The 22,674-nt window shown below is 34.7% G+C and overlaps 3 protein-coding genes across 13 annotated transcripts; 1 reads left to right on the top strand and 2 right to left on the bottom strand.

The window, feature by feature from the left end:
- Window positions 1-26: 26 nt before the first annotated feature.
- On the bottom strand, window positions 27-16,964 carry LOC115242637. Of its 8 annotated transcripts, none has more exons than XM_029819078.1 (19): window positions 16,538-16,962; window positions 14,264-14,357; window positions 13,688-13,959; window positions 11,578-13,415; window positions 8,627-9,713; window positions 8,173-8,193; window positions 7,709-7,933; window positions 7,110-7,293; window positions 6,603-6,866; window positions 5,877-6,235; window positions 5,493-5,748; window positions 5,080-5,133; window positions 4,057-4,362; window positions 3,577-3,963; window positions 3,108-3,372; window positions 2,650-2,853; window positions 2,415-2,567; window positions 1,860-1,966; window positions 27-1,597 (listed from the first exon to the last, which is right to left on the bottom strand). In XM_029819078.1, the coding sequence occupies exons 3-19, from the start codon at window positions 13,945-13,947 to the stop codon at window positions 1,346-1,348; spliced, it is 6,222 nt and encodes a 2,073-aa protein (XP_029674938.1). In that variant the 5' UTR covers window positions 13,948-13,959; window positions 14,264-14,357; window positions 16,538-16,962; the 3' UTR covers window positions 27-1,345. The 8 variants fall into 8 exon arrangements, with proteins under 8 accessions (XP_029674938.1, XP_029674972.1, XP_029674955.1 ...); XM_029819112.1 differs by having other exon boundaries at window positions 1,860-1,918; XM_029819095.1 differs by having other exon boundaries at window positions 16,817-16,962.
- A 161-nt stretch (window positions 16,965-17,125) lies between these two features.
- LOC115243684 (SUMO-activating enzyme subunit 2) lies at window positions 17,126-20,976 on the top strand. Of its 3 annotated transcripts, none has more exons than XM_029820873.1 (9): window positions 17,126-17,284; window positions 17,688-17,842; window positions 17,917-18,204; window positions 18,369-18,436; window positions 18,666-18,884; window positions 18,962-19,219; window positions 19,369-19,955; window positions 20,035-20,288; window positions 20,850-20,976. In XM_029820873.1, the coding sequence occupies exons 1-8, from the start codon at window positions 17,141-17,143 to the stop codon at window positions 20,278-20,280; spliced, it is 1,965 nt and encodes a 654-aa protein (XP_029676733.1). In that variant the 5' UTR covers window positions 17,126-17,140; the 3' UTR covers window positions 20,281-20,288; window positions 20,850-20,976. The 3 variants fall into 3 exon arrangements, with proteins under 3 accessions (XP_029676733.1, XP_029676725.1, XP_029676717.1); XM_029820865.1 differs by lacking the exon at window positions 20,850-20,976 and adding an exon at window positions 20,630-20,768; XM_029820857.1 differs by lacking the exon at window positions 20,850-20,976 and having other exon boundaries at window positions 20,035-20,586.
- LOC115243740 (carbohydrate sulfotransferase 11-like) lies at window positions 20,436-22,606 on the bottom strand. Of its 2 annotated transcripts, none has more exons than XM_029820941.1 (5): window positions 22,293-22,606; window positions 22,020-22,216; window positions 21,637-21,756; window positions 21,331-21,474; window positions 20,436-21,217 (listed from the first exon to the last, which is right to left on the bottom strand). In XM_029820941.1, exons 1-5 carry the CDS (start codon window positions 22,542-22,544, stop codon window positions 20,833-20,835), a joined length of 1,098 nt encoding a protein of 365 aa, XP_029676801.1. In that variant the 5' UTR covers window positions 22,545-22,606; the 3' UTR covers window positions 20,436-20,832. The 2 variants fall into 2 exon arrangements, with proteins under 2 accessions (XP_029676801.1, XP_029676807.1); XM_029820947.1 differs by having other exon boundaries at window positions 22,020-22,192.
- Window positions 22,607-22,674: the final 68 nt, after the last annotated feature.

Raw genomic sequence — 22,674 nt, 5'->3', positions numbered from 1 at the left:
TAAATATGGGAACAATGCTTATATATATGTGGCAATATATAACATATATGTATAAGAGTATGTATACTATATACGTACATACAATTACAAAAAAGTGTATTTAAGTAATATGACATTTTTTATTACACATTTTCCGCGCTCTAAACCCGTCTGGCAATATAGAAGCGGCTGACAATTTTATATCCATCATAAAAGAATCGGCATTCATTAAAGCGAAAATCGAGCGACCACTAATGTAGGGCAAGACGCGTTATTAGAACGCGGCTGTTTAATTAAATCGCTAGAATTTCTTTACACGCATTCACATACATACACACTCGCTCTCTCTTTTAAATACTATTAATAATTAAGAAAAAAATACTAATATATACCTATATAATAGCAAAAGTATAAGTATGGCGATAACAAATAAATGCGGAGGCTCAGTACGTGGCCCTCATTTAAGGAAACAGATTACAATTGAACGAAAGCGGAGTAATCTTGAAGAAAACGCCAGTGTGTACCGAGTGTCCCAGAGAGGTAACTTAAATTATTATGAAACTTTATTTGTAATAATAATTTCAATTATTAGGAATTATTTCGACTAATTATGTACTTTTACAATTATTTTATTAGAAAATATTTAAAATTAATGAAAATTTTAATATAATTATTCTTTTAAAATTGAAAGGGTTATCATAAAAGTTGACAATTTATTATTGAAATATAATAATTCTTTTGATTAAAATTAGATTGTAGTAACAAATGGCATTAAATGACGAAAAATTGCTATTATGTGTCATCAAATTATATTATTTATTTCAAATAATTCATAAGCATAATTAAGCATAAATTATGTCTTTAAATTAAATTATTACAAGATTAATACTACCCTCATAATTACTATTATGAATTATTTGAAATGATTATGATCTCAGTTATTATCAGAAATTATTTAATATGTGATTTTGATCTCAATTCTATACTGCTTGAAATTATTTTAAAAGACGATGAACCCCAAAAAAATGGCTGTCAGAAAAAAAACAATATTTAAAAAACTTGCTTACGTACAATTCTTTCATAGATATGACAAGAATACGTAGCTTTCTAGATGACATATCTAGATGACATCCTATGTGAAATGGACGGCGTCATTTCTTTATTCGAATTTCCTAGGACAAATTTGATCTCCGATGTTTCTCAATAAATATAATTTTTCAATAAATAAATTTTGATATAATTCATTTTATTAATTCCTCTATTTACCTCTTTCGAGATACCCTGTACACCTAGCGTCGAGAATGTCCGCATTATCCTACCGGGCGCCTCTAATTGATATTGAACGCCTCTATACTTCGCTCTCGAGCTACTTTTTCCGCGCGGCTTTTTCCGCTTTTCGCCGCATTCGCTCTATTTCCTTGCGCTCCTTGCGCTCGCGATCGGCCTGGGCTCTTAACTCTTTCAACTTGCGCTTCAGATGCGCCTTAGCTTCGCCGTAAACTCCTAGGGCCTTCAATTCCCTAGATTCCAAACGTAACAGATTACTCCCGTTGATACCGTTATCCAAAAATTGCGATGAATAGTGTTCTAAACCAATTCCTGTAAGCCACTGGCAAACCTATAAAAAGATATTTTTTAAACCGTATGATATTAAAAGTAAAAAAGCAAAGTATAACTATTTTTATGACAATGAGAGATGAGAGAAGAAAGGAAATGACATAATATATATATACATATATATTATGTTAAGAAGATTTTCCAGCACAAAATCTGCTTGTTTTTTTAGATATTTATTTAAAACGGTTTGTATGTATGTATGAAAATGAATTCTTCTCAATCGCAAATTATTTTTTTCTAAGAAGTCAATCGAATATACTCACTTGCTCTTTGGACCAATCCGTGACTGGAGCGTTCTGCCAGAAGTGAGATTTTTTGTCACCTAAACCAAAGTCGCTTAGGTGAGCGGGCAACCAAACTGTGCTCGAATCTATATTGATAACGCATGCATGATGGAAAATAAATAAAATGTAGCAAGATCTTATTACGCTATTAGTCTTTATTGGCAATTAATCGTTAACCGTATCCCTTTCTGATGTTTGCATCTTTTTACTAATAACTGTTCCGTTATTTTTTTTCATTGAATATCTTAAATAAATATTAACTTTTATAAAAAAAAAAGAAAACGTCTTGAATCAAAAAGTCGTGCATTGTTAAGATTGCTAAGCGAGTAAAGCAAGATTTTTATATTTTTGAATAAAGCATTATATTAATAGCGCTTTGAAAGGAAGCAAATTGAAAGAAGCTGATAGAAATTCATTCTTAACTTTAAGTTAAACTTTTTTTTAGATATCCTTAATTTTGATTTAAACAATTTTAATTAAGAAAAAATAAAGTATATGCTGGGACTACATTAATATGTAAAATATCCAAAGTACCTGTTAGGCTACCGGCTTTTGAAGGACTAGGATCAACACCAGGAGGACTCACGGAACCGCCGGAAGACAAGCTTGAAGGAGAACTTCCTGGATGGTGCCAAGGTGCGCTTCCACTACTGATTAAGTTCGATGAGGAAATTGACACCTTTTTCACTGAGAAATAATTAATTTAATTAGAATAAAATATTATTGTTGTAATTGACTGTAATTTAAAACTCAATTTATTTTCATTTACCTCTTTGATTAGCCTCGTTAACAGCTTGTCGTATCTCTTCCACAAGGTGATGTGTAACCATTGTTGGATCATTATGAGGATTATTGAGATCACTGAAGTCTCCAGAGCTCTCTCGCGAAGAATCATTCCCGCCAAGTCGTTTCTCTCTCTCTGCTAAAACCTGCTTTAGCTGTTCCGCCAATGATGCAGGAGGTCCAGTTAAAGCTATCAAGAGAAATTTAGAATTTTGTATTATTGAAATATTTTTCAATAAAGCTGAATATAAAATAAAACTATAATTGTATACAAGCTGCATCCAAAATCAAAATATAACTGGCAAAAAGATAATTCCTTGTGAAGTAAATCTGATAACTTTTTTTGTTTATTCCATGATTTTGAATGCATATTAAGACTTGCATATTCTTTTTTTATGATCTTTAATAAATCAACATATTAAGGCAAACATATACTTGACATACTTTTCTGCGATTGTGGCCAGCTCTGTTCGGTCATCGCCCTGACTTGTGAACTAATGGTACTGTGCTGTCGGATCATAGTGGCATGTATAGGATCCATGTGCGATTTGCCCTTGAGCGAACTGATAGACGAAGTGCTGGAGTAAGAACTCAAATTGGACTGTTTGCATGTAAAGTCATTGGGCGACCTGCTGCTGTTGTCCTGCGAGGTAAGTTTTGAAGAGGAATCGTCATCCGTATTATCGCCTGATTCGTCAAGACCGTAATCCTAAAATTAAAGTTTATTATTAATCATGTAACTTCATCGTATTAAAAATTGCTTATATAGTGTGTGATAATCCGTTATATTTATTTTTTCGTATCTTAATTTCTTAAAATTATATTCTTTAATAATTATATTTTTGTGGCCATATCGAGCAGAGTGTATTATATAATACGGCCTTTAATGGATTAATACAAAAGATCAACATACGGAGCTGCTGTTGCTGAGGCCTCCGGAGCGTTTGGGCAATTGACGATTAGCCAGGCCGCCCCGACTGGCCAGCTCAGCCTTGCTCTTGCCTGCGGAATTATCCAGCAGACGATGGGCCGGTACGGCGCGATCTAGTTCCTCCTTCACCGGTATTGGCAGAGGCAGTTTTCTCTCCACAGTCGCGGTCTTATCGCCGTCGTCTGGACTACTGAGATCGGAGGTCTCCGTGTCTGAGAGCTGGCAGCTGGTTGACGAAGGCGGCGGAGGTAATTGTCGACGGGAAAGCTGTGGCGTTACTATCCTGGCAGTCGTATTGTCGTATGGCAATCGTACCGGCAGACCGAATCGTCTCTGCGTCTCCGTCAATTCCACCTCCAACGTGATCACCTGAAATAAATTTTTTTTAAACACGCTTATTCTGATTTGAAATCATAAATACCATTAGTCAAAGCCAAATTGATTCGGTAACTCTCTACGTACTCTGTCCTTGAGACTCTTCACCAATGCATTGTACTCTGTGTCTTTCTCCTGCAATAATTGCTGATAAAACTCGTCTCTGGCCGCAATGTCCGTTCGTAGCTCTCTGGCGGCTCGTCTGGCTCTGGCATATTTTTGCTGCAATGCCGCGTTTTGCGCCGTTGCCTGCGATAACATCTCCCTGGCCGTCGATAGGTCCTGGCGAGCAGTACTTAACGCCCTTTCCGATTCGTGAAGACGCAATCCTGATTCTCGTAGCTTGGCCGCGTACTCCTCGCTACCCGCTCCGCTGTTTTCCAATTCCACCAACTGTCCAAAACATAATATAAAGATTATAATATAATTAAGATTACAAGACATATATAATAAAAAAATATGATTTATATTTGAAAAATACAATAATAGATAAAGAGTATTTAATCGTATAAAATGTGGCGATAGAATGACAAATTTTTTATAGCGAAGAGAGGACAATTTTTATTATTTAATCCTTCTTTGGGGGGAGAAGGGGATAGAAGATGCATATATATATTTACTCTTTCAAAAGCTCTCTTGCTGAACCTGCATGGCATACAAATATTCCATCTGAAGGATCTAATGATCGTATCAATATTATTTCAATCACAAGATACAAGCTAATAGATTCAACCAATAGCACAATCTATAAGTTATAAATATTATACATTTAATATTTCATGCATTTTGATATAGTAAGATAGGCAGAAAGAAAAGCAAGACAAGTTTGTAGACTCGGAAAAAGAAACAAAGAAAAGCATGCTAAAGCATAAATGCAAATGCAATAAACATGTGGATATGTCAAACACATCTCCTACTTTTCTGTATGAGAGAAAAATAGATTTTTAAATAGATTTTACATTAATTTTCTATACATTATATTAATATCAATAAATCTTCTTGTTAATTCACATGCAATTACATGTGTAGTATTACTTGAATAATTTTAGATCAATTATAATTATTTTATCCTTTTTAATTATTTAAATAACTATTATAATAGTACGTTACCTTTGCTTTGAGCTTTTCAACTTCTTCGTCCGCTATTGCAAGTTTATACTGACTCTGCAAGCAACCAATGAGACACATAGCAAAACAAAAACAAAGGAAATCAATGATACACACCGTGCAATTGCAGTAAATTTACATACACACGTGATACACACGCGCGCGCGCGCGCACAGACTCCTCATTTACATACATACAGAAGTAAGTGCAAAAAAATGCACTATATATCATGGAAATACACAATTGCTGAAAACTATATTAATAACTATTTACAAAAAATAATACTAACGAACACTACTACACACGTATACATATAAATAAAGCATCTTGCTAAATAAATTTATAAGATTTTTTAATAAAAAAAAAGATACATTTTCTGTGATTTATAAAGTACAAAACGTAAGTGCCAAAGGTACCTCTTGCAAGAGCAATCGCAGACTGTCTACGTCGCTTTGTGTAGTGGCAGTGTGTTGTGGCATGGATGAGCTAAGTATAGGAGATCGGCTGCGACTAGAGGGTGATAGGTAGTTCTCGATGGGGCTATGAGCTGGTTCTCCTTCCGAACAGGAAGACATCGCCGGCGAACCGGGGATCCCGCTTATCCCGCTACCGATGGAGATATCTTCGCTGCCTCGTTGGCCGTCGGGGGATGCATCGGAAAAATTGAGTTTTCTGTTTGAAAAGCAATGAATGATCCCCTTTAATTGGCTGGTTAAAGTACAATTCGCGTAAAATTTACACATTCATTATAGAAACTATATATGATATGAATAAATTATATTTGAATGGAATATATTTACCTATTGGCAGCATTTGCCAGTTCTCTTTCCTTATCTGCCTGGAGACTCTGCCTAATCAGCATTGCCACTTCAGAATTCTTGGGATCCTTTTCCCTGCCAATGACGAATCGTACAAGACCGGAAGTGTTTCTTAGCACACTGGCGGCGTAAGCCTGCGTTACGCCAACCAGACTCTTGCCGTCGACCTCGACGATCTGATCGTTCACTTGGATTCGTCCCTCGCGCGCGGCCGCACCTTTCTCTGTGATAGTTTTCACGAAAATGCCCAGCTTCTCCAAACCTGCGTCCGCACCCACGCCCATCCCAATTATGCTGAGACCCAGACCCTCCGGGCCTTTCATCAACTCGACTGGGAAAACCTAAATTTTTTTTTGTTTTTAATTAGTATTATAGCAAAAGTTTTTTAAGTGAGTGTTTAATGTAAAATAAAAGAAATAAAGCTTGATTTTATATACGAAGCTGGTTCCCTCAGTACTCCAAGATGCCTCAGGCTCTCATTGGAGTGGCCAGAAAGTATCGTCATGGAATTTTTGCGAGCAAGGATAAATTCATCATCATTGGGAACGCAGCGACAAAATAACCATCAAAAATTTTATATTGAATCATGACAAACGATTACACTAAAAAAATTACTCAAGATCGCCTTCCAAATTTCCAAATCGATCGCTATTATTTTCTGACAGTGAAAAAATTGTCAAAAATCCGAAGTGTCGTTCACAGCATTACCTCCATCTTCTCGACACGTTTCTCCAGCTCATATTCCGCGCTAGCTGCGACAGGATCAACATCCTCGTTGCGGCGATCGTATTCGTTGACTGAGTGCGTGGAGTAAACGCGCATAGGACCGGTGTCGAAAGACACCTTGGAAGTTTTCTTCACGGGCACAATAGACGGGTAATCCTCGTCGTCCTCATCGGATTCTGGAATTCCCGCAACTTCCATCCAGAAGTGGCCGTCCTCGAAATAGTGCACGCCATTCTCGACGAGTACCTGATCAATTGATATATCCAAGTTAATACAGTCATATAACTCTCCTCAAGTCCATCTAGAATCACCGAAAAATATATATTTTCTGCTAATAAAGATGTTGCGCAAGACAGATAAAATTTCTAATAAAAAACTATGTAAAAAAATATATTTTTTATTAATTTACTCTAATTTTTTTACTATTTTTTAAGATTTAGTTTAGTTAAGAAAAAATATATATTAGCATTGTATTATAGTATATATTACTATTTTTCCTGGAGTCGGAATGTATTCGTCCTGATGCTCGGTTTCGGTGTCGTCGTTAGCTTCCTGGGTGTCGTTTAAACTACTGACGGAGCCTAGCAGTCCACTCTCACTTCCAGTCACTGATCCTATTTGGCTCTCCGTCAACGAGTCGATTGTCAGGTCACTGCGGGATCTATGGGACAGGCTGAAACAGAGATTTAACAATAGCAAATTAATAAGGAAATTGATACTGAAATTAGACTCTTAAGTCTAAGAGAATCCTAGCAACAATTTCAACAATTCTAAAAATTCAAAGATTTTAGAAATTGAATCCAAGATTATCCAAGAATTAAAAGATATCTTTTAAGATTATAAAAATTCTAGGAATACAATATCAAGTATTGGAGAAGTCAAGGATTTAAAAAACCTCAATTATTAAAAAGTAACAAATAATTCTCCAATCGCACGCACGCACGCACACACAGTTTATATGATTTTTTAACATGATATAAAAAATCTTAAAGCTTAAAATCTCTCAGGATGAAAAATATTGAAGAATAGAAATTAAAAGTGCAAAAAGAGACGCGCAACAAAAGGACATGAAAATTAAGCTCGTTCACCTATAATCGTGAGTGGCGCTATTGATAAGACTGGAATCAGGAGCAGACAGGACATCGGACAGCCAATCGGGCGTGTTATCCTGGTCGTCTCTGCTATCCCTGTCCTGTCCTTCCTTATTCTTGTCATTAGAAATCCCGTCACCTGCCGCGCCATCGGCACTGGTGGGAGACAGCAGCCTCGCTATCTCCTGCGCCTCCTCATCCGATAGCAATGCCGAACCTTGTCTAATTTACGTTCACGAATCATTCAACTTTGCTTTACGAACGAACAATTACGTCGTCGCTGATAGCGAATCAATTCCGCGATTAAAGTTGACAGATGCAGTTATGTCGATTGGAAGAATTAATTCAATTAAATAATAAAATCTATTAAAAAATGTCAATACATAATCTTGTAATTATTATAAGATGACATATCTGCTTCTATGGTCCAATTACAAAATTGCAAATTGCAATGTACTCACCTGATCTTTTTCTCTAAGATGCTGCATAGACCAAGGCGATCAGGAGATTTGCATTTAAATAAATATGAACGTATTAGAATCGAAATAAAAAGAAATAAGATTATTAATATTAAGCTTTAAATCAAAAGTTACAAATATTAAGTTACAAAGCTGCGGCACAAAAGAAATATTGATTATACTGTCAAATATATAAACACACTATGAAAAATGCAATCGCTGTATCAAAGAATGAAAATTATAATCTATTTCCTAAAAACAAGAACAGCATCATTCCACAAAAAGATCTTTTTTTATTGATAACTGATATTAATGCATTAATATATATCAATAAAGTAAAAAATAGCTACACGCATCTAAAATTTTTATTGTTAAAATTCTTATTGTTTATAATTTCAAATGCAATCTAAGACACACTGATTAAAAATTCATTTTCTCACTCACATAAAATACTTACCGAGAGCTCAGCAGATTTTCAGCTTCATCTGGAGTCATAGTATCTGGCGTCACAGGAGTGATATGATTGACACCAATCTTCGAAGGAGTCTCCGTTAATCTAGGAGGTTTATTTTGCATATCCATCGTCGCGCACTCAACATTAGTAACGGTCTTAGTATCACTAGAATCACTGTCTTCGATTTGACTGCTTTCTGATGCAGAATGCTCGATGGATTTTCTGCCGGAATGTTTTTGCGAAAGCACATTAGATGCCAGTGGAGAACCCTGATTATAATTCTCTGATAATCTGAGCTTCGCCAGCTCGGCCTTCTGCTTCTCTTGCTCCCATGTCGTCTGAATTTGCTCCACATTCTCCGTTTTCTTGTTTAAGACATTATTTACTGCTGCGATGCAGTCCTTTTTGTTGCTGATGTCGGAATTGGCCACCTCCGTTGTATATTTCTCCTCATCTTTATTCTCTTTTGCAATGGATCCAAAATTGTTCATTTCCTGGGTACGGTGGGTCACTTTGTCTACGCCATCAATCTTGCTTTCTGCCTCTACAAAGCTGGAACGCTTGTCAGAGACCTCCTCTCTGTTCTTTGCAATCTTTTCTCTTAGACTGATCTTGATTTGATCATTTTTCGCATTCGAAACAGTCTTCTGACATACTCCATCACTGCTGGGCTTTGGCTTAGTCTCTGATAATGCTTCCACAGATGTAGAATTGATTTTTATTGCCTCTGTAGCATCACTATCATTCTTCGTTTCTGCATTTAGTTTAATTTGTATTTTGCATTCAGTATTACTCTGCAAAACAGTATCTTCACTCTGTAGCTTTTTGGCATATGGAGAGGGGACAGGAATATCCTTGTGCTCCAATGGAGGATATTCCTGGTCAGAACTGATCACAGAGGGCGGACGTGGACCTAAACCCGCGGCCTGAAGGTCAAGGCGCACGTGAGAACGTCGAATGACTGTAGTTGTGTCTGTTTCATTAAACTGGAACTGATCTTTTTCGGAGACGCTCTCCATGTCCGAGATACAGCCCTGATATGTGGCTGGTTTTTCTTGGTCCTCTGTCTCCAAGTCATAGCTATTGCGACCTGGATTTAAAAAATAAATTAATGGTAATATTTAAAAAATATTGAAATTAACACTTCTATTATTTAAAAAAATATATTTATCAAACTAATACATCTCTCTAAAGTACCTCCACAATCAATACAAAGCAACCGCAGGCACATAATTTTATGTCTTTTTGATATGCGTAGAACTTCAAACTTCTCTCTCTCACTTAGATATAAAAATTTTAATTGCATAAAATATAACACACAATATTTCATACATAAATATTGTATTATGATCTTCTATATTTTTGCAATTACAGCATATTATCCACTCGCATAGAACATAACCTTTATCTTTATTAATACAATTGTAATACAAACTTGATAAAGTTTTATATTAAAAGAGATATAGATTATTTAATGTTATTTGATGTAATCCTATTCAAGTTTTAAATAAAATTTATTTAAATAAAATAAATAATTAGTTGTATATATTGAACTAACAAATAATATTCAAGTTATTGTAAAACTCTTATTCAATATTTATATATTGTTTCTACAGAAAAATATATATTTATGTTTTAATATTTAATCCCTTAATTTAAGTTAATTTACTATAGAAAAAAGTACTCAGTATAAAAATTCTTCAGTTCTTTTTTCTGTTATAATAAATTGTATGTTTACTTTTCATTTTATTTAATTCTTCAGTTTATATACACAATTTCTTTAATTTTTTTGTTAGTATATTAATTTATAAAAGATATATATATATTATATATAAAACTAATTTAGAATAAAAAATTCTATTTATGTACAACTATATAAACATATTTCTCTCTTTCCCAAAAAATATTAACATATTCAAAAACTTTCTTATATATATTTGTCAAAAAATTAATATTGTCTATTTTCAGGAATTTATATCATATTCGTATATCAAAGTATTTTACAAACTTGTTGTTTTCAAATTTAGAAAATGTATTACAGCTCATTCTATTGTCAGAGAAATCATTATAATAATCAAAAATTTGTTTGGAGCACAATATTGACTATTTCAAAATTCCAAAATTCTGTGAAAAGTCCCAGAGACACTTTTGCAAAGTAAACGCGACAAGGCACGAACGTTTGGCTGCTGGACAAGCTACAGTGATTTCTATAAATAATACCGTGGCACACCGGTAGGAGAAGGCGACAGAAGGAGGGAGGGAGAAAAGGGGGGAAAGAAGGGGGATTGCGTCTGGTACTTTTACTTTTTGGCGTTTTGGCCCACTGCCATCTCAACCCACGACAGCGAAAATCACCTGACTTTACCAATACTTCGTAAAAATGTGGATTTAATTTTAAAACAAGCTATTTATCATACATATATGTATAAGTGTAACAAATATATATTAAATTAAAATCGAAGTATAAATAAAATAAAATCAATTTATAATATTAATAATCGAAATTATATACATTAAGAATTAAAATAAAATTTTTTAATCCTAAAATATTTTTTATAACTTTTTTTCATATATATATATATATATATATATATATATATATATATATATATATATATATATATATATATATATATATATATATATATATATATATATATATATATATATATATATATATATATATATATATATATATATATATATATATATATATATATATATATATATATATATATATATATATATATATATATATATATATATATATATATATATATATATATATATATATATATATATATATATATATATATATATATATATATATATATATATATATATATATATATATATATATATATATATATATATATATATATATATATATATATATATATATATATATATATATATATATATATATATATATATGTTAATTTAATATAACTTACCTGTCTGATGCTTTTCTGACATTTCCTTCTCCGCCTTCTCCTCCTTGCTATCCTTAGAAGGTGAACTAGGCGAGCTCATGCTGGATGAAGCGCTGTCCGTGCCTACAGAGGGCAATCCTAATTCGGATTCTGGAGAGCGTATCAGTTCGACCTTCTTATCGTCCGCCACAGTGTCTTTCCTTTTCGCATTCGCGCTTGGTCTGGCCCAGTCGGGTCTTGGATCCGGTCTGATGACTTCGCTACGCAACTCTGTCTCTGGGACCTCCTTCGTCGGAATTTTCAGATCTACAGTTCTCTTTAGAATCTCGTCGTTCTTTGCCAGCCACTCATTTCTCCACTCAGAAGTCTTTGCCGGCGAGTGAATCGGGCTCGGAGGACAATTAAAATATTCCGGTGCCTCCAGCAGATCGCTCTCCCTCCTTACTAGCACGTTATCTGAGACGCTTCGAGTCGGACTAGAAACCTCGTAATGCAATATTGGTGATGCCTTCGTTTGCTCGGAAATGTCATTATTAATTTCATTCGTGACGGCAGTTTTAGATTCTGCAGCTTTCTCTGTAGCTGTCGAGCATTTTATAACTTCTTTTAATCCTTCAGTCTTCTCTCTTGAATCCTCTATTGGCTTAGAAATCGTAGTTCTGAATACTGGTGCTCCATCCGCGAGTATGGAATTCTTCGAGGTTTCTTTCGGGTTTTCCGTTGACTTCAAAATTGCGTTTTTACCTCCTGGAATTCCTTCCGCAATTGGTGAGCCTTTTGAACTCTGCACAACAGGCTTGGAAATCTCCTTGGTATCCTCTACTGGCCTTACAACTACAGTTTTGCTTCCTGGAACTGCTTCTGCAGTTGCTGAGCTCTTTGAATTCTGCAAAGTGATCTTAGAGATGTCCTTGGCGCTTTCTGTAGACTTCGAAATCACAATTTTACTCCCTGAAGTTGCCTCCGGAATAGCTGCGCTCTTCTGGCTTGCATTGACCTTGGAAGCTTCCTTCTCTGTTGTTTTCAAAGCTGCCTTCGAGCTGTTCTTCTGCACAACAGCATACTCCGGCAATGTGGCATCTTGAGTCTTACCAGCACCACCATCTTGGCTCTCTTTCATATTATCTTGCAGCTTCTTTGTCTTCTGAACAACAGCATATTCGGGAATGGTCGGCGAGATGTCGTCGAACCTCTCCACCGTCGCGTATTCGGGGCTTTCCAATAGCTCGGACGGGTTGACGGTGGCGATACTCGCCGGTCGTTCTCTCCTGCCGGCCGCGGACGAATTCCGAATAGGCGGAGGCGGTGGTGGAGGTGAACGTGCCGAACAGAAGCTCGCCGATCTGGTAGCCGGATTGGCGGAGTCATTAACCGTCGCGCTCACCGAGCTCTGACAGGCGTCGACGGACGCTGATTGCTGGATCTGGTTCTGAGCGTTCTGCGAATTTAGGGATGTCTGGACCAACGATCGATTCGGATCAGAGTTGTAGCGGCTTGGTCTGGTCTTGGAGAAATGGCTAGTCCAGTTCTTTTGCTTCTCGATAAGCTCTTTTGAATTCGGCCGACGTTCCGGTTTCTCCGGCCGTTCCGGACGATCGTTTTCTTTGCCCAACGTCCGCTCGACCTTACCCGCACAGGGACGTCGCTCTGGCGCACAGTGGCCGTTCTCAAAATGCCGTTCCGCGTTCAAAGCCGGTACACTGGCGCTCCATGTACTCAAATGCTCGCGACTGCCTGGCGGAGAAGGTGAACGAGGACGGGGTGACCTCGCGGGAGAAGTGCACCCGGAACCCGAATTTGCGGAGCTAGAGCGGGACCGAAGACCGTGCAAATTGTTGGGTTTAGTAACCCGATCCACCCTATAATATAAATGTAATGTATTAATATAATCAATGACAGAGAGAGAAAGAGAGAGAGAGAGAGAAATTTGATTAAAAAAAAAATTAATTTATGTAATTATAAATTGATCGATAAATTAATAAAATCGAAAACTTGTAGTCAAAAAATCAAATAAAAAAATATAAAAACAATATAATTGATAAAATTCGAAGATAATTAATTAATAAAAATGGGCAAAAAGATATCATTTTACAAAAAGAGAGAAAATGTAACATTTAAACTTAACACTTACGGTCTGCTCGATTTGTTTTCCTCGCCGAGCTTCTCAAAGAGAGCTCGAGCATTATTAAAACGTGCTACATGACTCTCTGTTCTGACCACTGTTACTTGCGTCGGGGATTCTTTCAGTGGAACAGCTGGCTCCTTAAATCCCTCCGACAGAATATTGTTAGTTCTATGGCTTAGATCCAATTGTGGCTTGGACTGGAAGATGTTTGCAATGGCTGACACCTTGGAGCCACTGACTCGCTTTTTCTCTTCTATAGCTGCCATATCTGACGCAAACTTGCACACAAGAAAATAAAATTATATTTCATATATTTTCAATATTATTTTTCATTACCTTATGTTTTTATATTCTAATTAATTTTAAAAAATTATAAGATTAGCAAATTTTCGAAAATAATATAAATGCAAGTATTAAACATATATAGATAAAGAATATAATAATGTAATAAAGTTATAATTATTTTAACAATGTCTGTTGACGAATCTTTTTAATATTTTTAAAAAAATTTATATTTTGACAAAATACATTTAATCAAACATTTTTATTAGTATTTAACAAAATGTTTTACTGATATCTTACCTCGTTGACAATAAGTTTGTAACAATTAAGTGTAGGTGCTAATCATTCAAGCATTTCAGCCCATTGTCATTCATGCATTTCATTGCAGAAAGATCTGTAAAAAAAAATATTAAATCTATATTTTAATTAATATTTATTAAAGAGAGATGAAATATTAGAATATTTAGACAAATATATATACAATGCCTTTTTATTGTTTATATATGTGTGTGTTTATACAAATTAATTAATTATTAATTGATCAAATCTAATTTACATTTAATTATTACTTAATAAAATACTCCTTTTTTCTTATTTTAATTTATTTTGCTATGTTCCAATATACCTTTAATTATATTTTTTAGTTACAATTTGCACAATTTAAGTTTAATACAATTTTAATCAATTAAATAAATCATATTAAATTATCAAGTAATATAAAGGAGGAATTTGTGTATTCAAAAATAAATTTACGATTGATATTCATAGTTAAAATCTGTATTTAGACACACACATCATGTCTTTGCACTATACTATACAGCACATACTTTCTATCACTCGTCTATAGCTATCACACATTAGCACAGTCAATTGGATTTCCTGACCTTTACGGAATTTGAGTATCTACCTTTCTTAGAAGATTAATACCCCATACAGTTCTTCCAAAATTAAAATTTTTTTGCATTTTAAAAATAAAATAAAAATAATCCAAAATAACAAATATATGTATACATTAAAAATACAGTATAAAAATAGAAAAGAATAAGAGTTATTTGGAGTCAAATCTTATGCAATAACAATAAAAATTAATTTTGTGTAACAAATTATTGACTAATAAGAGATAATTTTATAATAATGAAACTGTCCATTGATATAATATTTAGACTTTGATAAATATAACCAACACAAATTTAGAAAATAAATTTTAACATATTATAAATTCATAGAGTATCAGAAAAATATATTAAGGAAAGCAAAAACTGATTGATATAGGAATAAAATATACTATAATAAGTAGGTCTGTTTCTCTTGTCTGGGTTTCAACCCTCCTCCCATAGCACACCATGCTATTGTAATCAATACTTGAATGCTGTCCCTATGGTAGACAGGTGTGATTTTACATCACTCACATAATTGTTGATGGTAGATTGATTTATATTTGTATTGAATGGATTTATGGGATTCATTGACAATGTTGTTATTTAGATATAGTCTAACAAGTATCTATGAATATATCTAGATACTTAATATTTTTTGAAAATATATATGTGTATATTTATGCACATACACACATACATACACACACATACATACAGCATCTGCTTATATTAGTCATTTATATATATAACGTGACAAATTTAATTTTTCCTAGTGTTTTTTCTATAATATGTATTGGAATATTAATAAACAAGTGATAATGTTGCAGTTATCTTGTGTGTCCCAAATATCTAATCATATGTTTAAGATATTAATCATAGTCTAATAATAATTATGAAATAGATAACAATAGATAAAATTTGACTTTACTACACAAAACACTGTCTTAATCCTCATCAAATGTATAAATTAATCAAGTAGTAGTAATCATATAAAAGAAAATTTTCAAATTTTCATGAATTCTGTGAATTTTGTCACAACGCTTCTTTAATGACCATTAAACAATGATGTTATATCATAATTATGTAAGTCCGCCATCAATTTCAAATGTAACAATTTAGCAAAATGCATATTAATGATATAATTTTTATATGCATTGTTAAGTAAAATCACAATTTTGTTAAGTAAAATAGCTTTCCGATTAGTATCAAACATTAAACTTCCAGATTGTATTACATATAATTCCAATGTCGCTTTGATTGATATTCCAATAAGATCAGGAATGAAAATCAAATATTGATCCTTAAATTCACTGATATATAATTCAATCTCATTAAAAATAAAACTTTCTAATCCAGTCTTCCCTGATTATCAATACTTGCAAATTATTGCCTAGTTTTGCACAACTTCAACTTAGTGTACCAAAAAATGTCGATATACACTAAATACAACAAAACCCCAATTAATGCAACAAGTCAAATATCATTTTGGTATTCGCCAATTCCAGAATTTCATTAAACAAAACACCTTCCCAATCGCCATTACACCCCATAGGCCTGCCCCCATGAAAGCGTCGCCTCTCCGTAAACTCGCCGGAAATTCCACAGGAACGCCGTCGTCGTCAACGACGGCATCATCCGGGAAGGCGAGGGCTTTAATACAACCGAGCGTAAGCTTCAGATTTGCTTTCCAACTGACCCGGAAGACGATGTCACCATGTGCGCCCGAGCATCTCTCTCTCTCTCTCTCTCTCTATCTTTCGGTCGGACAAGCCGCACGACTCCGCACGATTCCGCTCCGCGGCGCTTCGAGAACGGCGTTCGTGTTCTCGCCCTTCCCAAGGGCCGCGCGGACGAGTTCGGCGAACTGTTCGCGTACGCTGTTAACAATACGCGAACGCCATGCCCGGCGAGCTTAATCGCGACGTCGATCCCGAATCCCCGAGTCACATACACACATACACACGCGCGCACCTACAATTATCAATCGCCGTTTCAGCGACGCGCCGTTCCGCATCGCGAGGTGCCGACCGCGGACACTGCCCGACTGCGTCAACGACTGTGCGAAACGAATCAAGATGGTCGACCGCCACGCTCGTTTCGAACATGGCTGCGTACTAAAAAAACTCTAAGATCTTTCCCCCAGATTTTCCCTAGAATTTTCCCCAGCTCTAGCCAATCAGCACGTTCGTCGAAGTTGACTAGAAACGCCGCGTGCTTCATGGTGGATTTCTGGTAATTTGTTAGATCGCGCAATTTTGTATTTCGCGTGGAATAGCTCAAACGGCTCATTTGGCACAAGATGGCGACCACCGTGAGCGGAGTGTTTCGTGAGGAATTGCGCGATGCAATTTTACGCAGCAAGGTACTCGTCGTGGGTGCCGGCGGCATCGGCTGCGAGATCCTGAAGAACCTGGTCATGTCCGGATTCGCGAACATCGAGATTGTAAGTGTATTATTTTCGGTAGCGAATATAACCTCACTTTTGCGCGCGATTTTCGTGCGCGTACAAGTTGACGTTTATCTCTTTTACTTGTTGTATAAGAATAGTCTTAACAATTCGCGAAAAATTTATGTTCGCGTGAATTATTATTGTCGAACCGATAATTTTTTTTATTTTTTGTGATTTTTTTTTCCATTGTTTTTTATTTTGTTTACTCAGGTGCTGTATTAATTACTTGCTATTTTCAATTTTGCTATATATTTTATTGACCAATTTAGTTTACTTATTATGTTTCAATTTTTATATATATAACATTTTAATTCTCTTTTTTTGGTCATTTTTTATGTGATTGAAGTATTGTATCTTTATAATAGATTATATACAAATAAATCTATTTGCTTTTCAGATTGATTTGGATACAATAGATGTAAGCAATTTAAACAGACAGTTTTTGTTTCAAAAGAAACATGTGGGAAAGTCAAAAGCCAGTGTCGCACGTGAAACCGCATTAACATTTAATCCAGATGTCAAAGTGATACACTACCATGACAGTATTACATCGTAAGTGTATCTTGACATTTTTGTTTTATAAGTCAATATTGATATCACGTTTATTTGACATTCTATGCTTGCAGATCAGAGTTTGGCTTGTCGTTTTTTAAGAGATTTACAGTGGTTTTAAATGCTCTTGACAACAGAGCAGCCAGAAACCATGTAAATCGAATGTGCTTAGCAGCAGATGTACCATTGATCGAATCTGGTACTGCAGGCTATGAAGGTCAGGTAGAACTCATTAAAAAAGGCTTGAGCCAATGCTATGAGTGCACGCCCAAAGCTGCACAAAAAACTTATCCTGGTTGCACAATTCGTAATACACCTAGTGAGCCTATTCACTGCATAGTGTGGGCCAAGCATCTCTTCAAGTAAGCATTATTACAATATATAATCTTTGGGGGGGGGGGGATCAAATATTTTATATTGTTAATCTAACTTTTGTATATTTTGTATATTTTATTTATGCCACTTAGTTTTACGAGCGCGAATAATTATTTTTAATTAATCTATTTTACAACAAACTATTTTACAGCCAATTATTTGGAGAAGAAGATCCTGATCAAGATGTTTCCCCAGATACAGCAGATCCTGAAGCTGCTGGTAATACTTATTATTGTATTGTAATATTGGATAGAGTTGATCAAATGTCTTATTTTTTATCTTATTATAATTTACTTATTACTTATTTATCATTATAAAAATTATATTGTCTTATTTATATATTAACCAATCTCATTTATTTTACTTTGTTACTTTTTTTTATTATTATTATTATTGATAATATCTTAATATAAGTCATGAAGCAATATAGAATGTTTTGGTATTGTAGACGTAGCAGGGGAGGGAGCTTTGCAGACAGAGCACAATGACAAAGGCAATATTGATAGAATTTCCACGCGAGTTTGGGCCCAATCTTGCGACTACGATCCAGAAAAATTATTCACAAAACTTTTTCATGATGATATCAAGTATTTGTTAAGTATGGACAATTTGTGGAAGAAGCGCAGATCACCAACACCATTGAATTGGAGGGAATTACCAGATGGAGGTTTGCCATTGTTCCATAAATATCTTTTTTCTTTCATTTTCTCATCGAGATTAATAATATTTTATCTCTTTTCAAAGTGGCTGGATGTAGTAAAGAGATTAATCAGCCTGGACTGAAGGATCAACAACGCTGGAGCATTTCCAAATGTGGCTCCATTTTCGCCGATTCATTGAAAAATTTGAGCCAGGCATTGAAAGCTTCCCAAGAAAAATCGCTGGACAATCATCTAGTCTGGGATAAGGATGATCAACATGCCATGGATTTCGTCGCCGCGTGTGCTAATATTCGCGCACACATCTTTGGAATTCCTCAAAAGAGCAGATTTGATATCAAATGTTAGTAACAATAATCACTTTGCTTATTTAGTTACTCTTTTCGCATTTTGTTTCTTTTCTTCTTTTGCAAAGTATAATATCTCGTCTTAAACTATTGTTCACGAAATTTAATTCTAATTTTCATGTGAAATTCCTTTTCTCACCTCTAGCAATGGCCGGCAATATAATCCCAGCGATCGCAACTACAAACGCTATAATTGCGGGCATGGTGGTCCTCCACGCTTTCCGAGTTCTTGAAAATAATTTACGGGCCTGTAGATCTGTCTACCTGCGTCTGAAGATGAACCATCGTAATCAGTTGCTGGTACCGGAGAAGGCAGTGAATCCACCCAATCCGCACTGCTATGTCTGCGCGCCTACTCCGCAGGCCGTGCTGGCGGTCGACACTTCCAATATGACTATTAAAGAACTAGAGGAATTAGTGCTCAAAAACAGACTTAACATGATCGCTCCTGATGTCATGATCGATGGCACCGGCGCTGTCGTCATCAGCAGTGAGGAGGGCGAGACAGAGAGCAATAACGACAAAAAATTGGAAGAATTGGGAATCAGAGACGGAGCTATCCTCAAAGTCGACGACTTCCAGCAGAATTATTCGCTGACTGTCTTTGTAGTTTATCGAGAGAAACCTGGTCCGAAAGATAACAATCCACAATTTTTGATACTGGCTGATAAGAATGCACTTAAACCGAAAGATGAGGAGGAAGAACAGAAAGCTTCGACGTCTAATGGACAGGTAAATAATTATTTTCAGAGATATTTCTTGTTGCTTTGTTTTGATTATTTATTTACTAAGAGAAAAATTTTCTGCGCAGAACGTGACCGACATATCAGATACGGCTAAAAAGCGCAAAAACGATTCAGCCGAACCTGAAATTGCAGCCAAGAAACGCAAAGTGGAAATTGATAATAACAAGGATAATAACGATGACATTTGCATTATTGACAATGATGATGAATCCCATGAAAATTTACCCGAATTGAAAAAATCGACCCCAAGGAAACGGAAATTTTCCGAGGACACTGATTGTTTGATAGTGTGTGACGATCACACTGATTAATTTCAAAAGTAAGAAATAAGTTTTATAATTTAACACGGGAATGTTTGAAACTTAGATCGAAGATAAAAAACAGAAGGATAAAAACATTTTTTTTTCTATTGGAAATTATACACAACATTGAGATTTAAATGTAGAAAAATAGTTCTTTCCTTTCGTTTGCTTTTTTTTTTTATTAAGAACATCCAGAATTGACATGATAATTTAATTTTGTATAGTAAATATAAATCATAATATTATATTGTAAGTACTATCATTAAAGAGAAAAACAGATTGTTTTTTTACATATTAAAATTATATTAATTCTTACAAGTCATACATTTTTTTTTACTCTGTTCCTTGTCACATATAGGTTACAATATCTTGTCGCAGTTTTAGCTGTCTCAAATGCAAAAAAACTACAAAAATTTATATACATTTCTTGACCTCTGTAGAAAAGGATCATGTACAACAAAAGTTAAAAAATAAATTTTGAACCTTTTTTTATTGATAAGGCGTTTGGGATATTCTATTGTTAAAATATCAATAAGTAAAATATTAATTGTAAAGTCAGAATTAATTTTTTCTCTTAGCGCAAGGCAAATACTTATCTATCTTATAGTTATACATCTCAAAGTCCACTTTATACCTTCCGTATAGCCGTAGGATTATGTCAGTCGTCAGATTATGAAAGTATTTGCATGTTACATCAAAGTTAGTGATCCCAGCATGAGTGCGCTGCAACCTGGGCAGGTAGATTTTACTTTTGTCCAATTTCAATTTCGACAGAACATAATTGATCTCCCCAAAAGTATATTCGTCTAGTTTCAGGATGAAATTGTAGCTCGTATCGCAGACCGCGCAGTGAGTATAGTATTGGGCCCAGTGATCATCATCGTAATCTGGAGGTTGCTTTAGCAACCATTCCAAAAATTCTCGGAAGCTAGGTACCATTTTTAATCTGTAAAGAGATGCAGGCAGAAACCAATTTTCTTATATAAATTAATACACATTATACATACACACAAAGTAAGAGAATTAGATATGGATTAGGCACATTTGTGCCATGTGTACCTTCTATTTGCCGAAAATACCCTTTGTAGGATGTTGCCACCCATTACTTTGGGACGAAAGAGTTCCGGTCTTGAAAGATAAAGAATCTGACGAGCATAGAGCCAAGATTGCGCGGTATATCTACTGTTGTCCTCAATGCGGTCCCTACAGATAATTCTATATCAGTGTTTTATGCTAATCTCGGTAATAGAATAATCAATAGTTTAAAATTTTATAAAGAAATCTACATTTTTTTTCTTTTAAATAACACTCTAGTTATGGATTCAGAGTATCGACTGTTTTTAATAAAGTGATAAGATCAATTACCTATAGGATGAGACTAGCCGTTGAAACGGATGCCTGACGATAAGTAATTTAAAGACAGTATTATTGGTAGCAAGATATTGAAGATCTCTCAAACTCTTCGGCGATAAAAAGTCCACTTCTCTGCAAATTGCGTGCTCTCGAATTATTAATATAATAATATATTTTGTTTGTAAGAATTAAACAATAGATACGACATACTTAAGCTATAATTTTTTATTAAAATAAAACAATTTTTTCATATTTGAATATATTTGTATGCGTCATATCCGGAACATGGCGTTTTGTGTGTGTACGAGGTCAATATTGTTATTACTTCATTTTCGTGGAAATAAATAAACAAATAAAAAAATTAAAGCAAGGAATATATATATTAATATAATTACTTGTAAAAATTGTGGCTGACTTGACGATTGCTCATGTCGGAAAATAATTTAGTGAAACTGGTGGATGCAACCTTACGGATCCAACAGTATAGCGATCTGTGTTTAGCATTATATAAAAAATGCCTTTTGACAAAAGGAGTTGTCAGATTGTATTTTGCGCAGACGTTCGACACCTGTTTGAGCAGAGTCGTGCTCTTCTATTAATAGGAATATAGAAATACATATAAGAAAGCTGAAATTGATGAACGTCGTCGATTCTTTCGAATTTTATACCTGCAGATCGATAGTTTCACCCTTCAACTCGTCTATCCGCAACATATCGATCTCCGACTCGACATTCTTCTTAATTATCCTATCTGGAATCGAGAACCGAAGTGTTTGCAGCTGACGTTCGGTCGCTATCAGATTGTCTGTTGGTTCTTCTTTCAAGTTAAAACTTTTCTTCATATTAATTAAAACAAAGCAGATGACGAGATAAAACACAACGCACAAACCGCACTTAAAACACGGCGCTTTAACAAACATTGTTAATGCAGTTAAACAGTCTAATGTACAGCCACGTGATACTCAAAATAATTTTGATTCAAAAATTCATCAAAAAATTAAAAATTTGATAACAATTATATATGTAAATTTTGAAAAATAAATATATACA

This window comes from Formica exsecta, unplaced genomic scaffold (genome assembly GCF_003651465.1).
Source record: "Formica exsecta isolate Colony F162 unplaced genomic scaffold, ASM365146v1 scaffold120, whole genome shotgun sequence".
In the NCBI taxonomy this organism is placed as follows: Eukaryota; Metazoa; Arthropoda; class Insecta; order Hymenoptera; family Formicidae; genus Formica; species Formica exsecta.
This window is presented reverse-complemented; position numbering and strand designations above follow the sequence as displayed.